This window comes from Myxocyprinus asiaticus, chromosome 25 (genome assembly GCF_019703515.2).
Source record: "Myxocyprinus asiaticus isolate MX2 ecotype Aquarium Trade chromosome 25, UBuf_Myxa_2, whole genome shotgun sequence".
Classification (NCBI taxonomy): domain Eukaryota; kingdom Metazoa; phylum Chordata; class Actinopteri; order Cypriniformes; family Catostomidae; genus Myxocyprinus; species Myxocyprinus asiaticus.
Window position 1 is genome coordinate 6322606 of NC_059368.1, and position 22395 is coordinate 6345000.

The following is a 22395-nucleotide window of genomic DNA, read 5'->3' on the forward strand; positions in this document are numbered from 1 at the left end:
TAGAGTCAAATGGGGCAACCTCCTTGTGGTCGCGATTAGGGGTTCTCGTTCTCAATGGGGCGCGTGGTAATTTGTGCGTGGATCACGGAGAGTAGCATGAGCCTCCACATGCTGTGAGTCTCTGCGGTGTCATGCACAACGAGCCACGTGATAAGATGTGTGGACTGACTGTCTCAGAAGTGGCGGCAACTGAGACTTGTCCTCCGCCACACGGATTGAGGTAACCGCGCCACCACGAGGACCTACTAAGTAGTGGGAATTGGGCATTCCAAATTGGGAGAAAAAGGGGATTAAAAAAAAAAAAAAAAAAAAAAAAATTCCAGAAGTTCATTACAATTGCAATACACACAAACCAATTATTTGAATACACCTCTTCTATGATGAACGTGTTTTCAATTACTGTGTTCAAATTCATTTTAATATTTTCTCTGGGGCTTAAAGTCAAACAATGTCATGTGGTTTAACCATCCAGAGACAGTAAAATAAATCAAAGTCTCATTAAAATCTGAACTTCTTGAATAATACTGGCTTGAGTAGTGCAGAATATTGTTTTTTTATTATTATTTAAAATACATATAAAAATATGCAGTGAATCAATTTTATTTTAAAATATGATTAATATTTGAATCATGTGGTGTAACCAACATGTAGCTTGCAATTTTGTTGTCATGTAAAAAAAAAAAAAAAAAAAAATATATATATATATATATATATATATATATATATATATATATATATATATATATATGTAAAAAAAAAAGAAACATATAAAAAAAATAAAAATGAAGGCGAAATATATAATGTGGTGGGTTATGTGTGTATAAATAACATATACTTAATCATTAATAATATATATATATATATATATACACACACTGATATTTCACCTTGATAAATATTTTCTAATACTATTTTTTATCAGTGATTAAGTTACACTCATGTATTCAAGGAGCAAGGAAACTATTTAAATACATTGTACTTCATGGTTATACCACATTACATTTTTAAAGTCATTAAATCTTTTTTTTTTTTTTTTAGAAAATTCTATAAATGTTTTTAAAAATTGTGAAACCAACATGGACTTAAAAATTACATTTCTACAAACCTGACACGTGTTTTACTAGATGTTTAAAAGTTTTCACATTTTATCACCTCAGACAACCTTATTTGTCAATGACCCAAACATTTTAATATATGAAAAACACCATGCTGTGGCTTTCAGTGGACATGTTTGAGTGATGACATAAGAGAGTTGTTGAAGCAGGATTTGAGCAAAATTTTGGCTTCTATGGAGTTTAAACCAGAGACTATTAAAACATCAAGATTACCTTTCTCTTAACATTTTAATTCATGGAAAATGCCACTACATCATAAAAAATGAATCAAATTGACCAACTCTATTGCCTTTTTTGATACTGAAACATATTCTTTTTTTAAAGGCATAGTCCACCCCAAAAATTTAAATTGTCATCGTTTACTCTCCCTCATGTCATTCCAAATCAACATGACTTTGTTTTTTCCGTGGAACACAAGAGATGTTATGGACAGATGGCCTCAGTCACCATTCACTTTCATTATATGGAAAAAATGCAATTCAAGTTAACATTCTAACATCTCCTTTTGTGTTCCACAGAAGAAAGTCATACGGGTTTGGAACAACATGAGGGTGGTAAATGATGACAGTTTCTTCAAATTCCTTTAACACTCATCTCGCAGGTTACGATACAAGGAGGATTGTGAAACTAGTGCAATGACATTGTCTGAAGAATTGTAATGGGAAAATGTAACTTAAAAACCAATTGTAAAAATCATCACAATATTTATGATGTTGCTTAATTTTATATTGCCAGCAAATTAAAGTATATTGTGAATACTCAATATATCAACTAGCCTTAACTATGGCTAAACTACAAACTCCCTCTCTCGCTCAATTTGAACTCATCTTATCACTGCGACCCACAGGTTATCAAAGCAGCCAATCAGCTACTTCCCCCTCGGCACTCATGTTATTAAATTGAGTGAGGATTGCGAGGAGGTGAGGTGAGAGTGGGTTGAATGTGGGTCACAGTACAGTAGCTCTAATAATTACAGCATTACACTGATGCTATCATCATCATCAGGAACAGATCACCTCCACGGTGCATCTGACCAGATAACATCGACTCCGGGATACTGAAATGATATCATGATTTATACCTCGTTCTCTCTTTAATTTCATCCCTTCTCCTGTCCTGTTGCCTATATAGTGCACTGATCAAGAAAGGCTTATGAAGGAAGCTGTTCCATGCAATTTGTATGCTTGAACTGATTCGCTGATTAATTTGAAGTGAATGTGTGTCCCATAACTTTATCAGAATGTTCTTAACACAAATGTACAACTTCATTTTATTTTATCAGAATTGCAACATTACATTATCTCTGACGACCCCTAAAACCACCTCAATACTTAAGACAGATTCAAATATTAACCTAAACTTGAGAAAAGCAGAAATATAAATATGTATATTTAAAAGAAACATCACTATGTTACTAACATTACTATTCTAATATGCTAATTTACAAATATATTTCATTTACAAGGTTATATCTTTCATCAAGTTCCTCGATCCACATTGTACCTGCTATGAGTTCAACAAGATCACACAGCAGGTTTCCCATGGTTATGGAAAACCTGGAAATATTATGGAATTTTAAACTTGTGATTTCCAGGTCTGGAAAAGTCATGGAAATTAATAAAATCTTAAAAGTCATGGAAATGTCATGGATATTGCTCTTGTTTGGAGTAAAACTTTCTCACAAAACTGTGAGATGATGTTTGATTTGTGTGCGAATCGTTCTTTTCAATTAATTCATTAGCCAATTGCTCTGAATTACATTTAAAAAAATATATTTCCACTAATCAAAAACACCTGGAAAGTTCATGCAAATGCATACATAACTCTCACTTTTTCAGTTCCTTAGTCTGCTTTGACCCAATACTCCAGAATCAGTGCCGTATACATAAAAAAAAAAAAAAAAATCTAATTTAAGTGTCAAAACACTGGAGACAAGAATCCAATCCAAGTGCCTGCACTCAGAAAGTAGAACTTTTCAAAGGTAAACAGAGACGGTTGAGTCACTCTTCATTATTCTTTCTGCATTTTTACATTATCTGATGACTGCTGCAGCCTACCTCAATTTATTCCCAAACAGTGCTAGCAGGTAATGTGTTAGTAGCCTGAGGCTTCTTTTCCTGTCTGTTAGATTCTTCCCCTTTGCTGTCCTCTTTATACCTCTGCTAATGTTGCCTGCAATGAGTCATTTATGCATTTACCATACAAAGTACATGTGTTTGCGGTAAGGAATCAGTTACATTCGGCAAATAACTGCACTCCATGTCCTCATATGTTTCATTCATTAAGTAGCTAATCTGTAGACTCAACAAATAAAGCACTCTGACTGTTTTGGTTGAAGCACAATGGGGTGTATTTCAACTTCAAATACTGGACTTCATTTTTCCCAATCTTCTCAAAAATTGCTCTAGGGGACGATATTCCCTGAAGCTGACTCAGCCATTCATGGTGAACTTTACTGTGGAAATCACGGCAACAGGAGATAGATGAACACAGACAGACGTAGGCGGTAGCAAGATGCCGACCTGTAGCGTGTGCTGGTTGTCATTGAGAGCAATTAGGAGTGCTTCTCTGCGGCCTCAGTGGAGGCCTGATTACAGATCCGGAGAACAATGGTTGTGAGAATGAGCTCTCCAGCTGGATGGCTCTCTATTCTGGCCTCTGATGATTTGCCCACTAGTTGTACACAGCAGAATGTGAACCATGGAACCATGCACTAGGATGGCATTGCCAGATGGTGAAGGTCTCTGTTGGGTTGTACATGGAACATGCGTGACCTATCAGCAGAGGGCAGATCCAGATTGTACACTGGAAGTCAGTGGAGTCTGGGATGTATTTTCGTTTACTTGCATTGTTGTTTATGGTTTTGCTGAGTTCCTGCCTTTTTTTTAACCAATGAAATAGGGATTGGCGATACCTGTTATTTTCGTTTCAATCTGATACTTAGTACTATCAATGCCAATTTCCCTGCTATTGATACCAATTCCTTTAAATAACTTCTTATTCTATTTTTTGTTTATACTCTATTAACAATAACATTAAAATATATATTAAACTGTATTGCTGAAAATCGATATATAAATGTGTATCTTTTAAATAAATATTTCTACTACATTCTGACCAAAGAGGTTCATTTAAAAAAAAAAAAAGAATGGTTTTATGGTTAGTTGCATGTTATTCTTAACATTTAGCATTGGTTTACTCTGTTCAGAACCACTAGCTTGGGATGTATCATGGGGTTGCCATTTCGGGTCGCTCTGGACATTTCCTCAGATTTCATGCTATTTACTAAATTAAATCAGCTTTTAATAAGACCCAATAATCTCCTGTTGGTAATAGCTGTTTAAAAAAAAGTACAAAACACAGCAATGTTTACACGGTTCTCTCTTTGGATTTCCTCAGGTACGACACCATCACAAATCAGTGGCAGACAGTGTCTCCGCTTCCCAAGCCGGTACACTCAGCAGCTGCTACCGTGTGTGGAGGGAAGATCTATGTGTTTGGTGGGGTGAATGAGGCCGGTCGCTCAGCTGGTGTGCTACAGTCTTACGTCCCACAGACTAACACCTGGAGCTTCATAGAGTCCCCCATGATTGGTAAGTGGTGGGATATCAGTAGATCATTTGCAGAGAAATTAACAATTGGAATTGGAAATTATTTATTTGTGCATCCCAGTTTTCACCAAAAGACCAATTCAAAAAGTATTTATCAACATGCAACCATTTAGTGATTTCATATGTATGGTCAGAACCAGGATAAACCTTCTTCAAAGGCATTTCTAGTGTAATTTCCTTTGCTCAAGGGCACAATAGTAGTAGGAGAATAGCAGAACTGATGTAGAAGACACTGTCTTTCCTTGCCGTTAGGGTTTTAACTGCTGCAGGGCTTTCATTAGCTCAGTGATTGCTGTGCTATGGCATCATTTAAGACCTTAACCTAAATTAACTTGTTAATTAAAGTTGCATACAGTACATTGAATCAGGAAGGGAGTCATTAGAAGGTGTCAGGTAATGCTAGACGTGGACATTCACCCTTGTGGAAGACAACATTGTTCTTCATGGATGAACTCCATATTAGAGTCACGTTGGGTCACCCCTAAGTATATCTTATGACCTTTCCTGGCAGATATTCTAATCCAGTGCATAATTCATAGCCAGATAAAGCCGGTGATTTGTTAAACACAAGTGAGTATGGTGCTTTATGCAATTTGCCTGTAGGCCATTTTACCCTTTGTTAAGAGAGTTTGATCCTACAACTGTTTTCTCACCCACTTTATTCCTCCCATCATCATATGTCCACAGAGGCAATGGGTTCAGCTAAAGGCTTTTAGGAGGTTTGTGATTCTGTTGTTTCAAGTCCTGCAGTCAGTAGTAAACACTACTGGGCAAGCACTAATTCAGCCGGTGCACTCTATGCTAACAGACAAGCTTTCATCGAAGGTCGAACAGGCAAAGTGCCACTGGAAGTGCACAGGGTCACGTGCATGGTGGATAATTGATTGCAAACAATTGCTTGTACAAATTACACAAGATTTCTGCGCTTCTATAGAGTACAGGCACATTAAAATGTGATTCAGGGAGCCTCTGGACAGACTGATGAGTTATCACTAAACTGGCTCCCAGCCACTCAGCGAGCTCTCACGTCTGGACTCTGTAAATGTGCAGCCTGAATGTGAATCATCCGCAGCTGTGTCAGGCTGCCTCGAGCTGTCTTGTCGACAAATATTCCCCGGGCATCTGAAACTACCAGTATGAAAAGCAGGCAGTGTTTATCAAACTCGTTTAAAGCGGTCGTTTAGCATGTCAATCAGCCAGACAGTACTTTGAGACGTCAGTCAGAATGAAAAAGCGGTAGGAGATGAGTTTGACTGAAGTGGTCTCACTTAAAATGCTTCAACTTGTTTATGGAGGACCCAAGGTTGTTCCTAGTGTCCTCACCTCATTTTCATCCTACATTGCTGGCAATATGGCTATTCAAACAACTTTTTTTTCCCCTCCCTTGAATTTTTAGTAGCTTTCTCTCATTCCAGCCTCTTCTGCTTTTCACCACTCTCGAATGCAGGTTCGGAAAATTGAGTGAGACATATCTGCAAATTGATGGCATGAACTTGTTGTTGTTGTCTTGTTGTATTCCTCAAATAAGCTGAATTCTCTTGTTTCCATGGTGGTGGTGAAGTTCCCTGTTTGATGGAAATCTTGAGTTGTCTTGCCAATGGCAGAATCTCGGCATCAAAGCAGCAGCCTAAGTTTGGCATGATGGGTTTGAGCCCCCTCGTGTAGCAGTCGCATACAAGAACGTGGGCCAAGCCTGACAGTGAGCTTTGCTGATAGAATTAGCGTTGCTTTTGAAAATAAGATAAACAAACAGATAAACGGAGTGTTTTTTGCTTGCCTGGGATGAGATCAGGACCTAACATGCCATTTTAGGAGTCCATCCTACAGGTTAAGAACTTTCACGTTGTGGCGTGCATGAATTGTGCCGGTGTAGGTGACTAAACCAGTTTGCGAGATGCACGTGTTTGTGACAGAAACAGAGCACTCAGGGAGGTTGATTGAAGTCACTTGACACAACAGTATTGCACATCCTTTTCATAAAAAAAAAAAAAAAAAAAAAAAAAAAAAGTACCTGCCATGTTCTGGGAAACCACGCTGCTGCATATGCCAAAGATGTAGGGGAAGTGACAACAAATGTTATACTTGTTACAGAGGAAGACACCTCCCCCTGGGTTATGCCGACTATCAATTTGACACCGATTGCTGTGACTGACACTGGTTGGAGTGCTATAAAAAGAGGGCGTTATCTGGACTGTCACTCCAAACGTGGCAGAGGTTTTAATAAGAAGCACCTGGCAGCCGTCGTGGCGGGCAAAGCTACCGAGAGCCTCATCTCGCACTTTTAAACCATTAAATCCAATGTCTGTTTTACAGATCGGTTCTGTGCATTGCTTCTCAAGCAAGAAGAGTCAGTCGAAGGCTGAGAAGAAAAACAAAACAAAATATTGAATGCAACCACGTGAATTATTCATAGGTATAATAAATTGGCCCAGCTGTAATCGTTTGGGAGACAATTTCTCTGTCAGAGAAGCAAAGGCTGATAGCCTCTCCTCATGTTTATAACTATGCATCGAGCTGTCAGTCATTTGCCTGCTGATGAAAATATGTGATTATTTCTGTTTCTTGCCCATTTACCCTTGTGAAGAAGTAGAAAGTGAGTAAAACCTGTCACATTGTAAAGGGTCTGTGGGTATTACAGGGATAATTTCCTATGTATGGAGTCATCAGATGCAGGCTTCGTACTATATATCTGTTTGGAGAACAAACAACATTTTTCATTCTCCGCTTAAAATAAAACACTGATTCTTGAGATAAGGGACAACATCTTATTATTTTATTTTTAATACTTAATTTGAAATAGATATATAAGGGTATAAAGTCTTTAATTATCTAATAATGGTGTTCAGTAAAGGAGTTAAGAGATAAAAGACATTCTATATTTTTTTTCTGTTTTTACACTGTTCTTCAGTTGACAGAATGGAATATTTTCTATCTTAACAATGTGTTGTACACTGGAGCCATTTGTTTTTTTTCTCAGTGAAAGCTGCCTCTATAACCTAAACAAAAATTCCAAAATTATTCCACAATTCTTAACAGAAATTATCACAATGGGGAGACGGTGTTGACATGTTGAAGCAGAGACTTAAACATTGTTTGTTTAAAATATATTAAAAAAATATAGCAAATTTACAAGACCACATGTCCTACTGTTGCATCCACCATAAGCCGGAAGTGGGAAAGGGGTACTCAAAGTTATAGCTAACCATGACATTGTCTGATTTATTTAGGATTAAACAAAATCTTGTTGACGCAAAGCGATGACAACTTTGATAGACAGTTTTTTATGGAAAATATAATTTAAAGCTCACTTTGTGCATTGTTTGATATCTTTCAGATCCCTACCTTTCTTTTACCTTTCATTCATATTTATGTTTATGAATCTGTTGCATATTTAAACACTTTGTTTGGAAGTTTAACATTTTGTCCACTTGTTGAGGACAGGTTAAGTTGTACGTGCTTCCAAGTATAGAGCATGATTTTAAAAATAATTGCCCTGAGTATACACATTTCCTTAGATTTAACTTTCAGTATTTTTATTATTATGGATTTCTTGACTTTTATCAGAAAGAGGTCTTTTTAGGCCATGTTTTGTCCCTTTTCTCAAGAATCATTGAAAACATAAAAGATACAATGATGTCAGAAAATGGAATATGGCATGAGAGAGGACTAATAAAAAGTGTGTTGAATGGAAGGCAAAAATAACAAATTGCATTTCAAATTGCCTTATTTTGAAAGATTGTGGCTCTGAGAATGGATAATCTGTTACAATATGCAAAACCCATCATACAGGAACAAAGTTCAGCAGTTTGTACCTCATTAGTTACCTGGAATCTACTGAATGAATGTTGCAAAGGTGCAAAACGTCGTACTGATAAGAATTTAGGTATCACAGCAGCCTTATTAACTAGGGTTAGGTCACCATGGTTAACTATTCAGCCAACAACTGACAAGTCGATCACTGAAGTGGACTAATTTATCTTGTTTTATGCGTGCTTTAGCTGTTAGTTTGCATGGTAAAACCCTCTTGGAAATGTTGTCTCCTTTATTCACCACTATAAAGTTGTCTCTCTTTTATTCGCTGCTACAGCCATACACATACAAATGAATGTCTTTGATCGCTGCGATGCATTTCACACTTTTTTTTTGTTGTTGTTGCATCCTGCCACAAGCGTTAAAGAGGGAATATTTATTACAAATAAAAATCCAACTTTTAAAAATGCATCGAGACCCCTGCAATTATTATTTTTGTATTATTCCTTTGCGCTCTGTCAAGCTATTTTTGAAGGCAAGAACGTGTCTGATTTAAATGCCATCCTAAGAAACGCATTGGCAAATTCTCAGGGCCAGCAAAGCCTTCTCTGCTGGCCTAACATGCCAAATAAATAAATATTTTTCATCCTTTCATTCTCAATCACCTTTTTGCCTATGTATTTTGAATCGTTTTCCACTCTTAATTAATCTACAAATAGAGAAAAACGAAAAGTTTATCCAGTCAGAATTTATTCCTTGATGTTTACAAGCAAAGTTTGACAACTGTTTCACAAATCGCATGCCTGAAGCAGCGTGTGAGTCTGAGCTCCACTCCGTAAGGCCTTCAGAATCCCTCAACAATGCAAATGAATGAGCAACTAAAGTCAGATTGTCAGATTCATTAGCCAGTCAGATTGATTTATTTGTTCTTGGTGGGTGTGATCTTTAGGATATGTCCTGGTCGAGGCCTTGAGTGATGCAATCACGCTTGTAATTGTGATCACGCAAGTGATGTACGTAATTCAAGAGCGAAAAGCGTAAGATCAAGCTCTCTGACGAGTCGGCTGTCATCACTGCTGCTATCGCCGTTGAGAAAGAGATCCTTATGGATTTAAAAATACGAGATGTTCTGCGTGACCGTGTGATTGCTTAATTTATTAAACAGGAAAGGAGGACTGATTTTCACTTCAAGTAAATTGGTAAGTGCTTTTTGCATTGTTACAGCAACATCAGTTTTCTTAGTGTAAATTAGGCTGCTGGAGCATTCAGTGTCGGATCAAGTTTTTAAAAGTAGTGCTGTGTTCCATTCAACTCGGAAAGTCGGATTTTACAACTACCTACTAGGAAAAGTGCAGTGGAGTGCATCTTGAAGACAGAATTACAAGAAAATCAGAAATGCAGAAATTCTCAACTCCGATTTCGCCAAGATGCAGGTGCATGATGTCATACAAACATGTCAACACTCAGGGAGATATATAAAGTAAGTGATAAACATTAACTGTATTAAGTAATATCGATAAATGAGTTCGTTTCCACATTACATGATATTAAACCTGTTTAACAAACGCCTGCAGAAACAGGTGTATAAAACATGGTAAATTATAATCTCTTTTGATAATCGTACACCTGAAGCACAAATGCTAGCGCTGCAGCATTGTTTATTGGTTGGGTTGCTAGGAGACATCTCTAATGAGAGTCAAACCCCTGCTAAGCTATCGGGGAATGGATTGCATTTATGGTTGGAGATATCAAATAGGAATATCCCACATCCAACTTGAATGGGACGAAGCATAACCGTGTACACTGACGAAACCAAATTTATTGCAAGCAACATTTAAATCGTAAATATTATTAGATAGATTTTTCCAGGTATTATAGACCTCCTTGGTAGATTCATATGAAAAATTATGATTTTTGAATGTCTGTTTGGGAGACGTTCATTTCACAAAACAGTCATTCTGCAGTTAAAATTAGGCTTGTTTGTGCATTAAGTGTCGTTTCAAGTTCTGGCTTGAACGTGGACGTGTTTTTAAAATGTATATTGGTATTACTAGTTAGCTGCGACATAAGACACCCTATGCCTTTGGGCATCATACATTATTCATTGTGAAACTGTGTTTTCTTAATGGCATGAATTGCACTGAAGGCCTAGACTGTAAATGCACGGCCCGCCACTGGTGTTGGATCAGGGTCAGTTGGACCTGAAACCAGACAAATGGACCCCTTTTTTTTTTTTTTTTTTTTACAGACTATTATGATGTGTTTCCACCTTATTTAGCAGCATAAATCTAGCAAACCTTATATATATATATATATATATATAATTTCATTTTTTTTTTCATTATTTAGTGTAAATTTAAACATTGTATTGTATTTCCCTAGAATTAAGTAAAAAAATAATAATAATAAAATAAAATAAAAAACTAGTTGCCACAGTGTGATGTGGTTTCTAATACATCTGCTTAAGTAGTGACTCTAAATTTGGCATATCTCTCTTTCTCTCTTCTGTCGTAATTTTTCCCCATTTTTGGAAAGCTGGGGAAATGAGTTTTTCTTTTGCTGTTGGAGCAAATGGAAATGCAAAAATAATATTTGTTGTGGTCTCCCATTCACTGCAGTGGAAGTATACCCTGCTTAAGTTCACGTCTGCATTCTAAACCCGGATATGTGAAAAGCATCCATTATATAGGGCTTTCTTAAGACGGTCAAGTCGTTAGTTGACTAGTCATTCAGGCAATCCACCAACTAGTTGATTTTGAGAATATGTAGTTTAACATCCTTTCTATGAACACATGTATGTGCCACAAGGCTAAGCAGCAGGAGTTACAGCTCCAAAATGTGCTAGTTCTTGCAATGAGCAGAAAATGGAAGCAAAATAATGCCATTATTCCAGGGAAAATTAATCTGTGGCAAGAACATACATCAGAGAGCTAACTTCTGTCTCTTATTCTCTCTTTCCTCCTGTGATCCCTTTGGGGTTATTTAGATAACAAGTACGCCCCTGCTGTGAGCCTCAATGGTTATATCTTCATCCTGGGAGGAGCCTACGCCCGAGCCACCACTATATATGACCCAGACAAGGGCAACATCAAAGCCGGCCCCAACATGAATCACTCCAGGCAGTTCTGCAGGTTGGTCTAATGAACAACAGATTGCACTACAAGATGTTCCACATTACAAATAGACTCGCAGTAAATTAAAGGTAATGGTCTCCTCCTCTTCCTTTCCTAGTGCTGCCATCCTAGATGGGAAGATCTATGCAACAGGGGGGATTGTAAGCAGCGAGGGACCGGCGCTAGGAAACATGGAGACCTTTGATCCTTGCACTAACACATGGACGCTCCTACAGAATCTACCATGCCCGCTTTTCAGACACGGATGTGTGGTTATCAAGAAGTACATTCAGAGTGGCTGACGATAGCTCAAATGTGGACTTCTCTAATGTAATAAACTGGCCTAAACCAGCCAATCGAGCTCCAGCCAGCCATCCTGGGTGAAATGCGGTTGAACCATCACGGTTTAACCTGTCAAGAATTAGCAAGGAATCTGTAGTGTAGCTCCCCCTCAGGTGTTGTGCCATTGGAACGATATACTAGGTCAGCCAATTGCAATTTTTGGATTCTCCCAAATCCCCCATGTTTGGTTTGATGTCCATCTTCTATATCACACTTTTTTTTTTAAATGAAAGTTAATTCCTGTCCAATCTCATTTTTAGTTGGTAGTCATAAAATGAGAAACCGTGATTCTTTGACATATAAGGACACGTAAAGTTCAAATACATCATGAAGGGGCTTCATTGCTGCGGTAATGTTTTCTCTAACAGGAAGCTGTCGGATGCTTCACTGGATGTCGATGCAAGTCATGTAGCCCTCCAGCAAGGGTCAATGCTACAGAGAGACGAGATCGATGTGAAGACCCTTCAGAACTCCAAAGCACAAAATGCCAGAATCTGTGATGCCCCGAGGAGTTTTGTTTATAACTTTTTGCTCTGTAAATCATTCCACCTTTCTTATCCTCGCATTTTATTCAAATCCACAAGCCTGCAGCCATGGCAGAATGTAGATGGAGCAGGTTGGAGAAACATTGTAAAATAGGGAAGATATGTATATTTTAAAAACCGATGAAAATTGTGTATAAATGTTTTTAGAAAAATTCAATGGATTGGACAAAGATATGTCTGTAAATCTATACCCTTCCATTTACATGTTATTAATGCTGAAATAATATCCAAAATTCTAAAGAAAAAAATCTGCCTTTTGTTTTCCATTTAGATATGTTGTCCAAAATGTGGTGTATGGACCAATAATGGTGACATCTTTAAAAACATTGGGCCTTATTCTTGAAATACTAAGCAGAATGAATGTGTAAATTGTCACATTTAATTCAGTGCAACTTGTAATTAAATGCAACAATTCGATTAAGTCTGTTCTGCTTGTGTCTCATGAATGAGGGCTGGTTTTTCTTAAGCCATTTGGTTTCAAGAGAAACTACATTTGTAGCTTAGTCCAAAGTTTTTTTTTTTATGTGATTTTCCAATCCCTGCCTAATAGTACATCTATAAGTTTGTATTTGTATGCATTTGTATGTTGACTCAAGAGGCACAACCAATGGCATGAGTGAGTGGTAACCGGTTTGAATAGTTATTTTTTGCTAGTGGTGGAGAAATTACACATTTCAACTTGGTCAAATGTATAGCAATGAAAAAATGCTTTTTGTAGTTGATCATTCCACTAAGCTAATTTAGAATGGTTTCCTGCATGCCATTTTAAGGACCAGCTTGAATTTCCCAATTTACAAATGCATCACAATATACAATATGCATTCTATCACCGTTACATATTAACATCAAGATAGTACTTGGATTGAAATTGAAAACGCTTTAGCCAGACTTCAATTTGCACCATTTATTCAAGTATATCACAGCAGTTTATTTCAGAAATTACAGTAAATATATCATTTCCAAGAGGACTTTCACAAAAGAAGGACTGAAGGAAGGACAGAACAATGTGTGTGGTTTTGATTTGCTTTGTACAATAAAGGTCAAATTCTGTTATTAAAAAAAAAAATAAAAAAAATCCCTCAACCTTGTAACTCAGTAAGTAAATGGGTATAGATCTACTGATTAGCTGGAATTAACTAAAAATATTGACAAAGAAAATTGTTACTTTACAAACCTCTCCAAAATTGACAAATTGTAATGTACATTTCTGATCTTGAACTTATCCAGTAATTACACTGAAAAAGTGGGTTTAGTTTCATAACACCTAAATTAGGCAAAATACTATTATTCTATAGACTTACTACACTCAAACAATAAAAGAGCAACATTTAGGCTTGCGTCAACTAAAGGAACTTCATACTGTATATCTTCCGTGCCCCCATTGTAACAGCTTAATGCAGGATTGAAGTGTTACGTGTTAAATTGCTAAAAAAAAAAAATACATTAATGATGTTTCTGAAATGCAACATTTTATTTCCAAGTTATGTTCATGAAGGTTTTATTTACGGCCAAATTTACGTCATCTTTTCAAATACCATTTACATTTTATTTGTGAAAATAGCGAATGACCAAAGAACAGGTGACTTAAGTGAACATGGAGTGGAAAATTAGCTGAAACGTCAACTAATACTTGTAAATGTTCACAGTTTTATTCCAGATTTGAGATAAACATACCAACATGTTTATGCACAAGTGGTCAGCATTACAGTAGTTTTGTTTTCCAATGCTACACCGAGCAAACATGCCAATGTTAAGGCGCTGGAGAGGGACCGTAAAACGCACAATAGCCGCATAATCGTCAGTCTCATCCTAAATGGTAACACTTTAAAATTAAAAAGAAGCCTTTCCACCCTTAATGGAATAAATAGGTTCATTAATGTAGCAGACCTGAGACCAGTTAAACCCCCGTTGCTGAACGTCGCAAAACACCTGCTACAAAAATGTGCTACATCGTATCTCGGCACAAATTTAATAAGTCGCGTAACAATTTTCCAATTAGTCTCCGCAGAAAAAACGGTTTACAAAATGTTGAACATATGCATGTTAAAAGAATGTTCAATAATTTAATAAATAACAAACAGACAGTTAATCGAATGAAGGAAAAAGCAAGAAAATGTGACTAATATTGCAAAACTTGAAACACCACAACAACGGTAATGAAGCAGACTGAAAGGAGAAAGCAAAACATTAGAGACAGATAGACTTCTATCATTAGAGATAGAAAAAAAAAAAATCATCACTTGAAAATGGCCTGTGTTGGAAAATACTAATATCAAATCAAAACAGTAATCATGGGATGAAAATGTAGAAAAATTGAAATATATAGTATAAACATTTCACCAATATCAAAATGCCATTTCTTTTCTTGGCTCAAAAGCAGTACAACCCAAAAATGAAATACAAATGATAAAATCCAAACACACCCGAGAATTACTGCTGCATGACGCGTCATTCACGTACGAGAGGTGATCCAGTACCTTAGCTCGAATTTCTGAAGGGATGAAGTGATTTTACAGAGGTCAACAAATATGGTTTGTCAGTAAACAGGTCATCCCTTTTCTCTCTTTGCATGAAAACAGCTTGCAGAGGTAGCTGTGGTTCTGTCTCTCTCAAATGTACTGCAGTAGTCCAAAGCTAACTCATTTTTTTCCTTGCATGTGTCTTAAAGAGTGTTTTCTTTTTTTGTTTTTTGGTATTTTCTCCTTTTCATTTACAGCACCCAATCCTAGACAAGGACAAGATGACTCAAACTTGGATCAATGTTCTTTACAAACCAATGAAAGAACACGTTTGAGAGGGAGAACTTGGTTAATTCTACTTGCACTTTCAAAATCGGACTGAAATCATTTTATTAAAGGGATAGTTCAACCAAAAGTCCTTTTCTCATGCTCATGCTGTTTCAAACCCATATTACTTTCTTCCAGTGCACAAGAAAGCAGTTTAAAAGAACGTTAACCTTAGTCACCTTTTGTCTCTACAATGAAAGTGAATGGTGACCACAGAAGAAAGTACGTCATACAGGTTTGGAATGAGATGAGGATGAGTAAATGACAGAATTATCATTTTTGGGTGAACTAACCCTTTAATATGATAGCAAACTACTAAGGATTTAGCACAACATTAGACTGTACAAGATAGCAAAAAAGTCAACACTATAAAGGACGAACTAAAATGTAAAAAACAAACACAAAAATAATGCTTATGTTAAAAATTCAGCACTGCCTAGACTGCCATTCCAACATTTCCTTCAATTATTTTCGTGCTAAAAAAGCGGCATTCTTTTTACTCCATATTTTTTGATTTGACATTACAATAACATTGCAAAAGAAAATCACAACATGCAACTGATTTGGGCAAGAAACCTGATGCACACAAACCATGGAGACCAGATGTGAGACGTTGAGAAGAGATTGGCAAATGATTTAACACATCAAGTATCTAAAACTGCAAGACAACAAAGACGGTCATGGATCCTGGTCAATATATGCTTCGAAAGCAGCAGGAGAGTGGCTCGTCACAAAAATGTGTAAGTCTGTGATGTTCTTCAGCTTGTAAGATACTACTTTAGGGGTTAAGGCACATGCTAGGCAGTGCAATCGCCAGATATCTAGTTTTAAATCCAGTTATACCAGGAAAAATGCCAAAAACAAAACAATGGACTAGTCCTAAAGGGAAAATATGCAATGGGTCTTACATTTCCTTTATTTCTCCTAAAGATCTATTTTATACAACTAAAATTAAAAATCTCTCAATTTATTTTAGTTTGTTTTCTATTAAAACAGATTAAAGGGGACAAATAGTATTAATAGGAGGGCATTTTTCACTAGGAAATCTTGGTTCATAATATAGAAGCCTTGGAATCTTACAATTATCATCCAGTAGAAAACAATTACAATCGTAACAAGGGGAGGGTGAATGTAGAAAATGGGTTATGTAGTTTGTTTCCACAGTAAATGACCAACTGACTCGACCATTAGGGCCTCACGCCATCCTTATACAGTTTTGCCTCTGCTGGTGAGAATCTGTGTTGCAAGTGTGTGTTCGCTTCCAGTAGACGGAGGCTGAGGTTGCACTTTGACATCACAAACTTTTGTTTCGTACTGTTTGTCTGGGTTTTTGTTTGCTTGTTTATGAGGAGAACGAAGAGCAGCAGACGAAAAAACAATAGCACCCAATAGCACCAAGAACGGTCATCAGCAGTTGGCATGTACGTGAGTTTATGAAACAAACAAAAGAAAACGAAATCTACAGAGTTTTTGTGTTTGGTTCTGTAGACTGGTTCTGTCCAGGTACCTGAGATGATAGCACCAAGGTCGCCTCTGTAAGTCTTTGTTTCAATTGTCTGCACCTTTTTTTTTTCCATTGTCATTTAAGACCAAGATGTCCAGACCAACTCCGTGTTAGGAACTTGGCTTGGAACGCTGGCCTCTCCCTCGAGTATTAAAAGAGACTCTGATTACGTCTCTCGCTGAAAGCCCTCTTTTCAACACAGGAATGTCTCGAAATTCTGAACTTGCCTCTCCATCGCCTGCAAATGAAAAGAGAGAAAACTGGTTCTTCAGAGGTAACATGTATGAGTTTTCAAAGGTAAAGTGTTTAATGTGGTCAGTGTTAAAATACTTTCTCCTTTTCCTATTATCAATGCGCAAAGACAATGATAATCAAGCCAACTGTAGGTTGACTTCACATTGTGGTGCTTTCAAAACACTGCTCTGTTTGAATGAGTGGTCCAAAGTGTGAGATTGGGAATAATAAACGTTTAGTGGTTAAAGGAATATTCTGAGTTCAATACAATTTAAGCTTAATCGTTAGCATTTGTGGCATAATGTTGATTACCTAAAAAAATAAAAAATTACCTTTTCTTTAAAAAAGTAAAAATCGAGGTTACAGTAAGTCAATTACAATGGAAGTAAATGGGGCCAATTTTTGAATAGTTTAAAAGGCAGAAATGTTAAGCTTATAATTTTTAAAAAGCACTTGCATTGATTCTTCTGTTAAAACTCATGTATTATTTGACCTGTAAAGTTGTTTAAATTGTCATTTTTACAGTCATTTTAAAGTTTTAGGATTTGTTGACATTATATCTTAAATGGCAACAAAGTTGTAAAATTGGCTTTATCTTTACACATAAAGGTCAGTAAGTGATTTTATCACACTAAAATAATTTTTACATCCATACAGTTTGTCTTTTGACTATACTTTTAAAAAAAAGTTAAAAAATTGGCCCCTATTCACTTCCACTATAAGTGCCTCACTATAACCCAGATTTTTTTTTTTTTTTTTTTAAGAAGAGGTGGTGTAAGCAAAAATAAATTGTTGTGGTAATCAACATTATGTTACAAATGCTGTCGATTGAGCTTAACTTGTATTGAACCCGGAACATTCCTTTAATATAATAATTTGTTCAAACAATGGAAGACATTATGCAAGATGTTATCTGCTTAAACATCATGTAAGATGATAAGGGTGGAGAACAGACTCACTGCACATAAAAGGGGGGAAAATCAAAAGCAATCAGGCAAAATTTCTGTATTATACAAATAAATTACACATAAACCCAAGAACTTGGAGACAAAACTGTGTTTTTTTCATAATGTTGGCTGTGTTTGGAATGGCATTCTACTTTTACTATTTTTGCCATATATAGGTATTTAAGGAGCAGTAAGAGGAGCATGGGTAATATGCCATTCTGAACACAGCCATAGTGAATTTTTTTGGTCTTTCTTTATATCGTGATCTAACCAGATGTGACAAGTTTTCAGTTTCAAGTAATATTTCCGTTCTCGGTGAGAAAAAACAAAACAAAACAAAAATGCATAATGTGAAAAAAAAATACAAATAAATCACAGCCAATCAGAACATATTTAATGTTTAATAGGATTAAACTGCACATTAAAAGTCGCATCAAAAGTTATGATCAAAATGTTTGCAATTCAGAATTATACTGGCCTAAACAAACAAGACAACAAACAAATGACAAATTCAGTAAGTTAGAGATTTGGACAATGTTTTAGTATGCCATTCTGAACACGGCCATATTGATTTTTTGGGTGAATCTTTTTATCGTAATCTAACCAGATGTGACAAATTTTCGGTATTTTAATAATTTTTTTCAGTATTTGTTAATTTTAACCCATTTTTCCTTTAGTCATAGTTTTAGTCTTTTGACAAAAATGTCCTTAAAATAAATCAATATTTAGTTGTTTCATATTCATTTATTTTAGTCAGTTTTACTCTGACTAAATTGGCATATAATTTTTGTTAACGAAAATATTTTACAGTTGATTATAAAAATGTGTCAAACTGCAACAAATGTATAAACAAATGTAAATAATATATATATATATATATATATATATATATATATATATATATATATATATTTTACAGTTGAAGTCAGAAGTTTACATACACCTTAGCCAAATACATTTAAACTCAGTTTTTCACAATTCCTGACATTTAATCATAGAAAACATTCCCTGTCTTAGCTCAGTTAGGATCACTACTTTATTTTAAGAATGTGAAATGTCAAAATAATAGTAGAGAGAATGATTTATTTCAGCTTTTATTTCTTTCATCACATTCCCAGTGGGTCAGAAGTTTACATACAATTTGACAGTATTTGGTAGCATTGCTTTTAAATTGTTTAACTTGGGTCAAATGTTTTGGGTAGCCTTCCACAAGCTTGTCACAATAAGTGGCTGGAATTTTGGCCCATTCCTCCAGACAGAACTGGTGTAACTGAGTCAGGTTTATAGGCCTCCTTGCTCGCACATGCTTTTCAGTTCTGCCCACAAATTTTCTATCGGATTGAGGTCAAGGCTTTGTGATGGCCTCTCCAAAACCTTGACTTTGTTGTCCTTAAGCCATTTTGCCACAACCCTGGGGGTATGCTTGGGGTCATTGTCCATTTGGAAGACCCATTTGTGACAGAGCTTTAACTTCACGGCTGATGTCTTGAGATGTTGCTTCAATATATATACATAATTTTTCTTCCTCGTGATGCCATCTATTTTGTGAAGTGCACCAGTCCCTCCTGCAGCAAACTATCCTCACAACATGATGCTGCCACCCCCATGCTTCATGGTTGGAATGGTGTTCTTTGGCTTGCAAGCCTCACCCTTTTTCCTCCAAACATAAATATGGTCATTATGGCCAAACAGTTAAATATTTGTTTCATCAGACCAGAGGAAATTTCTCCAAAAATAAGATCTTTGTCCCCATGTGCACTTGCAAACTGTAGTCCGGCTTTTTTATTATGGTTTTGGAGCAGTGGCTTCTTCCTTGCTGAGCAGCCTTTCAGGTTATATGTTGATATAGGACTCGTTTTACTGTGGATATAGATACTTGTCTCCTCCAGCATCTTCACAAGGTCCTTTGCTGTTGTTCTGGGATTGATTTGCACTTTTCGCACAAAACTACGCTCATCTCTAGGAGACAGAATGTTCCTCCTTCCTGAGCGGTATAATGGCTGCGAGGTCCCATGGTGTTATACTTGCATACTATTATGAATGTGGTACCTTCAGGCATTTGGAAATTGCTCCCAAGGATGAACCAGACTTGTGGAGGTTCACAATATTTTTCTGAGGTCTTGGCTGATTTATTTTGATGTTCCCATGATGTCAAGCAAAGAGGCACTGAGTTTGAAGGTAGGCCTTAAAATACATCCACAGGTTCACCTCCAATTGACTCCAATTAGCATATCAGAAGCTAATTGGCTAATTGCCTAAAGGCTTGACATAATTTTCTGGAATTTTCCAAACTGCTTAAAGGCACAGTTAATTTAGTGAATGTAAACTTCTGACCCACTGGAATTGTGATATAGTCAATTAAAAATGAAACAATCTGTCTGTAAACAATTGTTGGAAAAATTACTTGTGTCATGCACAAAGTAGATTTGTGCTAATATGAAATCTGTGGAGTGGTTAAAAAATGAGTTTTAATGACTTCAACTGTATGTTTGATACATGTTTAAATTAAGAGAGGCTACATACAAAATACTGAACAGCTATCGTTGTTGTGAAAACCTGAGCTCCTGAATAATGAATATACTTAAGTCCTAACAGCTCTGAATTCTTTATGCTTTAGAGACTGTAATTAATTTTCAGTGTTTTGCCAGTTTAGTATATTGCACTGCGTGTAATTATTATTATTTTTTTTTTACGGAAACAATGTATTCACAATGCAAGTTACGCATATTATGTTTCGCGCATTAAAATTCACCTGTTCCTTCGCTGCATTGTCAGTGCAGATATTGTAATATTACATACAGTATATGTTGTGCATATAGTCATTAATCTCATGTATAAATGGGATGTGTTTGAGTGAGGTAATTAACCGGTTTTAAAGTGGTTTATTTTGCCGTTGTTCAGAGTGTTCAACTCAGGCAGCTCAAGCGGGAAACTCACAAACATACTGGATTATTAGATTAGGTGAATCCATATCTAATATCTTCTTCTATAAACAGATGTTTCTGTAAATCTTTCTTCTTCTGTATATATTTTGTACTGTTAATATCTTGCAGTATAATTTTTTTCTCATATTTTCATCAACATTATGCTTTAATAAAAAATTTAATTATCTTCATGATGCATCCTATTCATCTCGTATTCCTTATTGTCGACAAAGAAAAAAAAACATCTGTCAAGAGACGTTTTTGTCAGTGACTTTTTAGACGAGATTAACATTGGTGCAGAGGTACTAACTAATATTGTTTTCCTGATATCTTAATTCAGTTTTATACTGGCTTTATAGGCTTGACAACAAATAAATTACAAATAAATCCAATAACTTTGAGATCAAACAATGTTCATTTTTCATACTATAGTGATCATTTTTGGTAGGATCTTTATATTGTGACCTAATCAGATGTGACAAGTACTGTTTCTGTTATCAGTGAAAGCAGAAATGGTGCGCAAAGTGACAAAATCACAGCCAATTAGAACATATTTGATGTTTAATATTCAGCAATTCCACTGTGGGTGGAGCTATCCAGGTTAACAACAATAATTCATCAAAGCAACCAACAAAATGTTTTCTTGTCCATATCCAAACCCACTCATTTGAAAGGGGTGTTTACATACTTTCGGCCACACAGCGTAGCTTTGATTTGACCTCAACAAAAATAACTAAGAATTAAACTCTCAAGCTTTTTTTCAAAACATCAGGAGGTCCGGTAAGTGCGAACCAATAATAAAATAATGTTCAATTTCTGGTATCCTCTGTGGATCTGAGCTAAAGTCCACTGACTGCAAAAAAATCCAACAGTCTGTTGGAAACCAGAAGAGCGGATTTAAAAAATGAACATATACAAGCTTTCCAGATGGTCTTGATTTTGAACCATCCTGGAATTAATAAATAAGACTCCATTATGGTCCTCTCAAAACAGAATTGGTACACAAGCATGCAAATTAGCCTTCAGTCACGGTGGCCATAATTCCTCTGAGCAATTCTAATCAGTTTGTGCTGGGCAGCTACCATCACTATGGTATTGTATTGAGAACAGCGCACATCATTTCCCAGGAGGGCTCGCGGTAGCTCGCCACAATCAGCATGCTAGGGTAATTTAAACGCACAGCAGCTGTTCAGTGTGTGAGTGTGTATCCATCTCCTCAGAGCGGCTGTCACACACACAAGATATGACTGACCTGAACATTGTGAGTGATTAGTCAGTGTGGACATACTCATTAATGTTATTGTTTTTATTATATTTTTACTAGCCTAATAAGCATGACTACAAAAAGTTAGAAATAAAACTGATGTATTGTCTAATCTTTCTATTAAAAGTGTATATGTGTATTTCTTCAAATTCAGGCACTTTAATGTCCAAGGGATAATTTGTATTACAACAAACAGATTTCATTTTTTTTTTTTTTTTTTTATAAAAAGGTCTCATTAAAACTGAATTGGAAACATTTTA

At 36.1% G+C, this 22395-nt stretch overlaps 2 protein-coding genes across 7 annotated transcripts in view; one reads left to right on the forward strand and one right to left on the reverse strand.

The window, feature by feature from the left end:
* Window positions 1–13225, forward strand: part of LOC127415642 (kelch-like protein 29) — a 378370-nt gene extending 365145 nt beyond the window's left edge. For both annotated transcript variants that reach the window (XM_051654419.1, XM_051654420.1), the window contains exons 12-14: window positions 4515–4708; window positions 11463–11607; window positions 11708–13225. In XM_051654419.1, coding sequence (XP_051510379.1) covers window positions 4515–4708; window positions 11463–11607; window positions 11708–11891 — 523 coding nt within the window. In that variant the 3' untranslated portion in view covers window positions 11892–13225. The remainder of the gene's footprint in view (window positions 1–4514; window positions 4709–11462; window positions 11608–11707) is intronic.
* A 140-nt stretch (window positions 13226–13365) lies between these two features.
* The window catches only part of LOC127415638 (ATPase family AAA domain-containing protein 2B-like), a 142830-nt gene continuing 133800 nt past the window's right edge, over window positions 13366–22395 (reverse strand). For all 5 annotated transcript variants that reach the window (XM_051654408.1, XM_051654407.1, XM_051654406.1 and 2 more), the window contains one exon: window positions 13366–17004. In XM_051654408.1, the coding sequence (XP_051510368.1) occupies window positions 16960–17004 (45 nt within the window). In that variant the 3' untranslated portion in view covers window positions 13366–16959. The remainder of the gene's footprint in view (window positions 17005–22395) is intronic.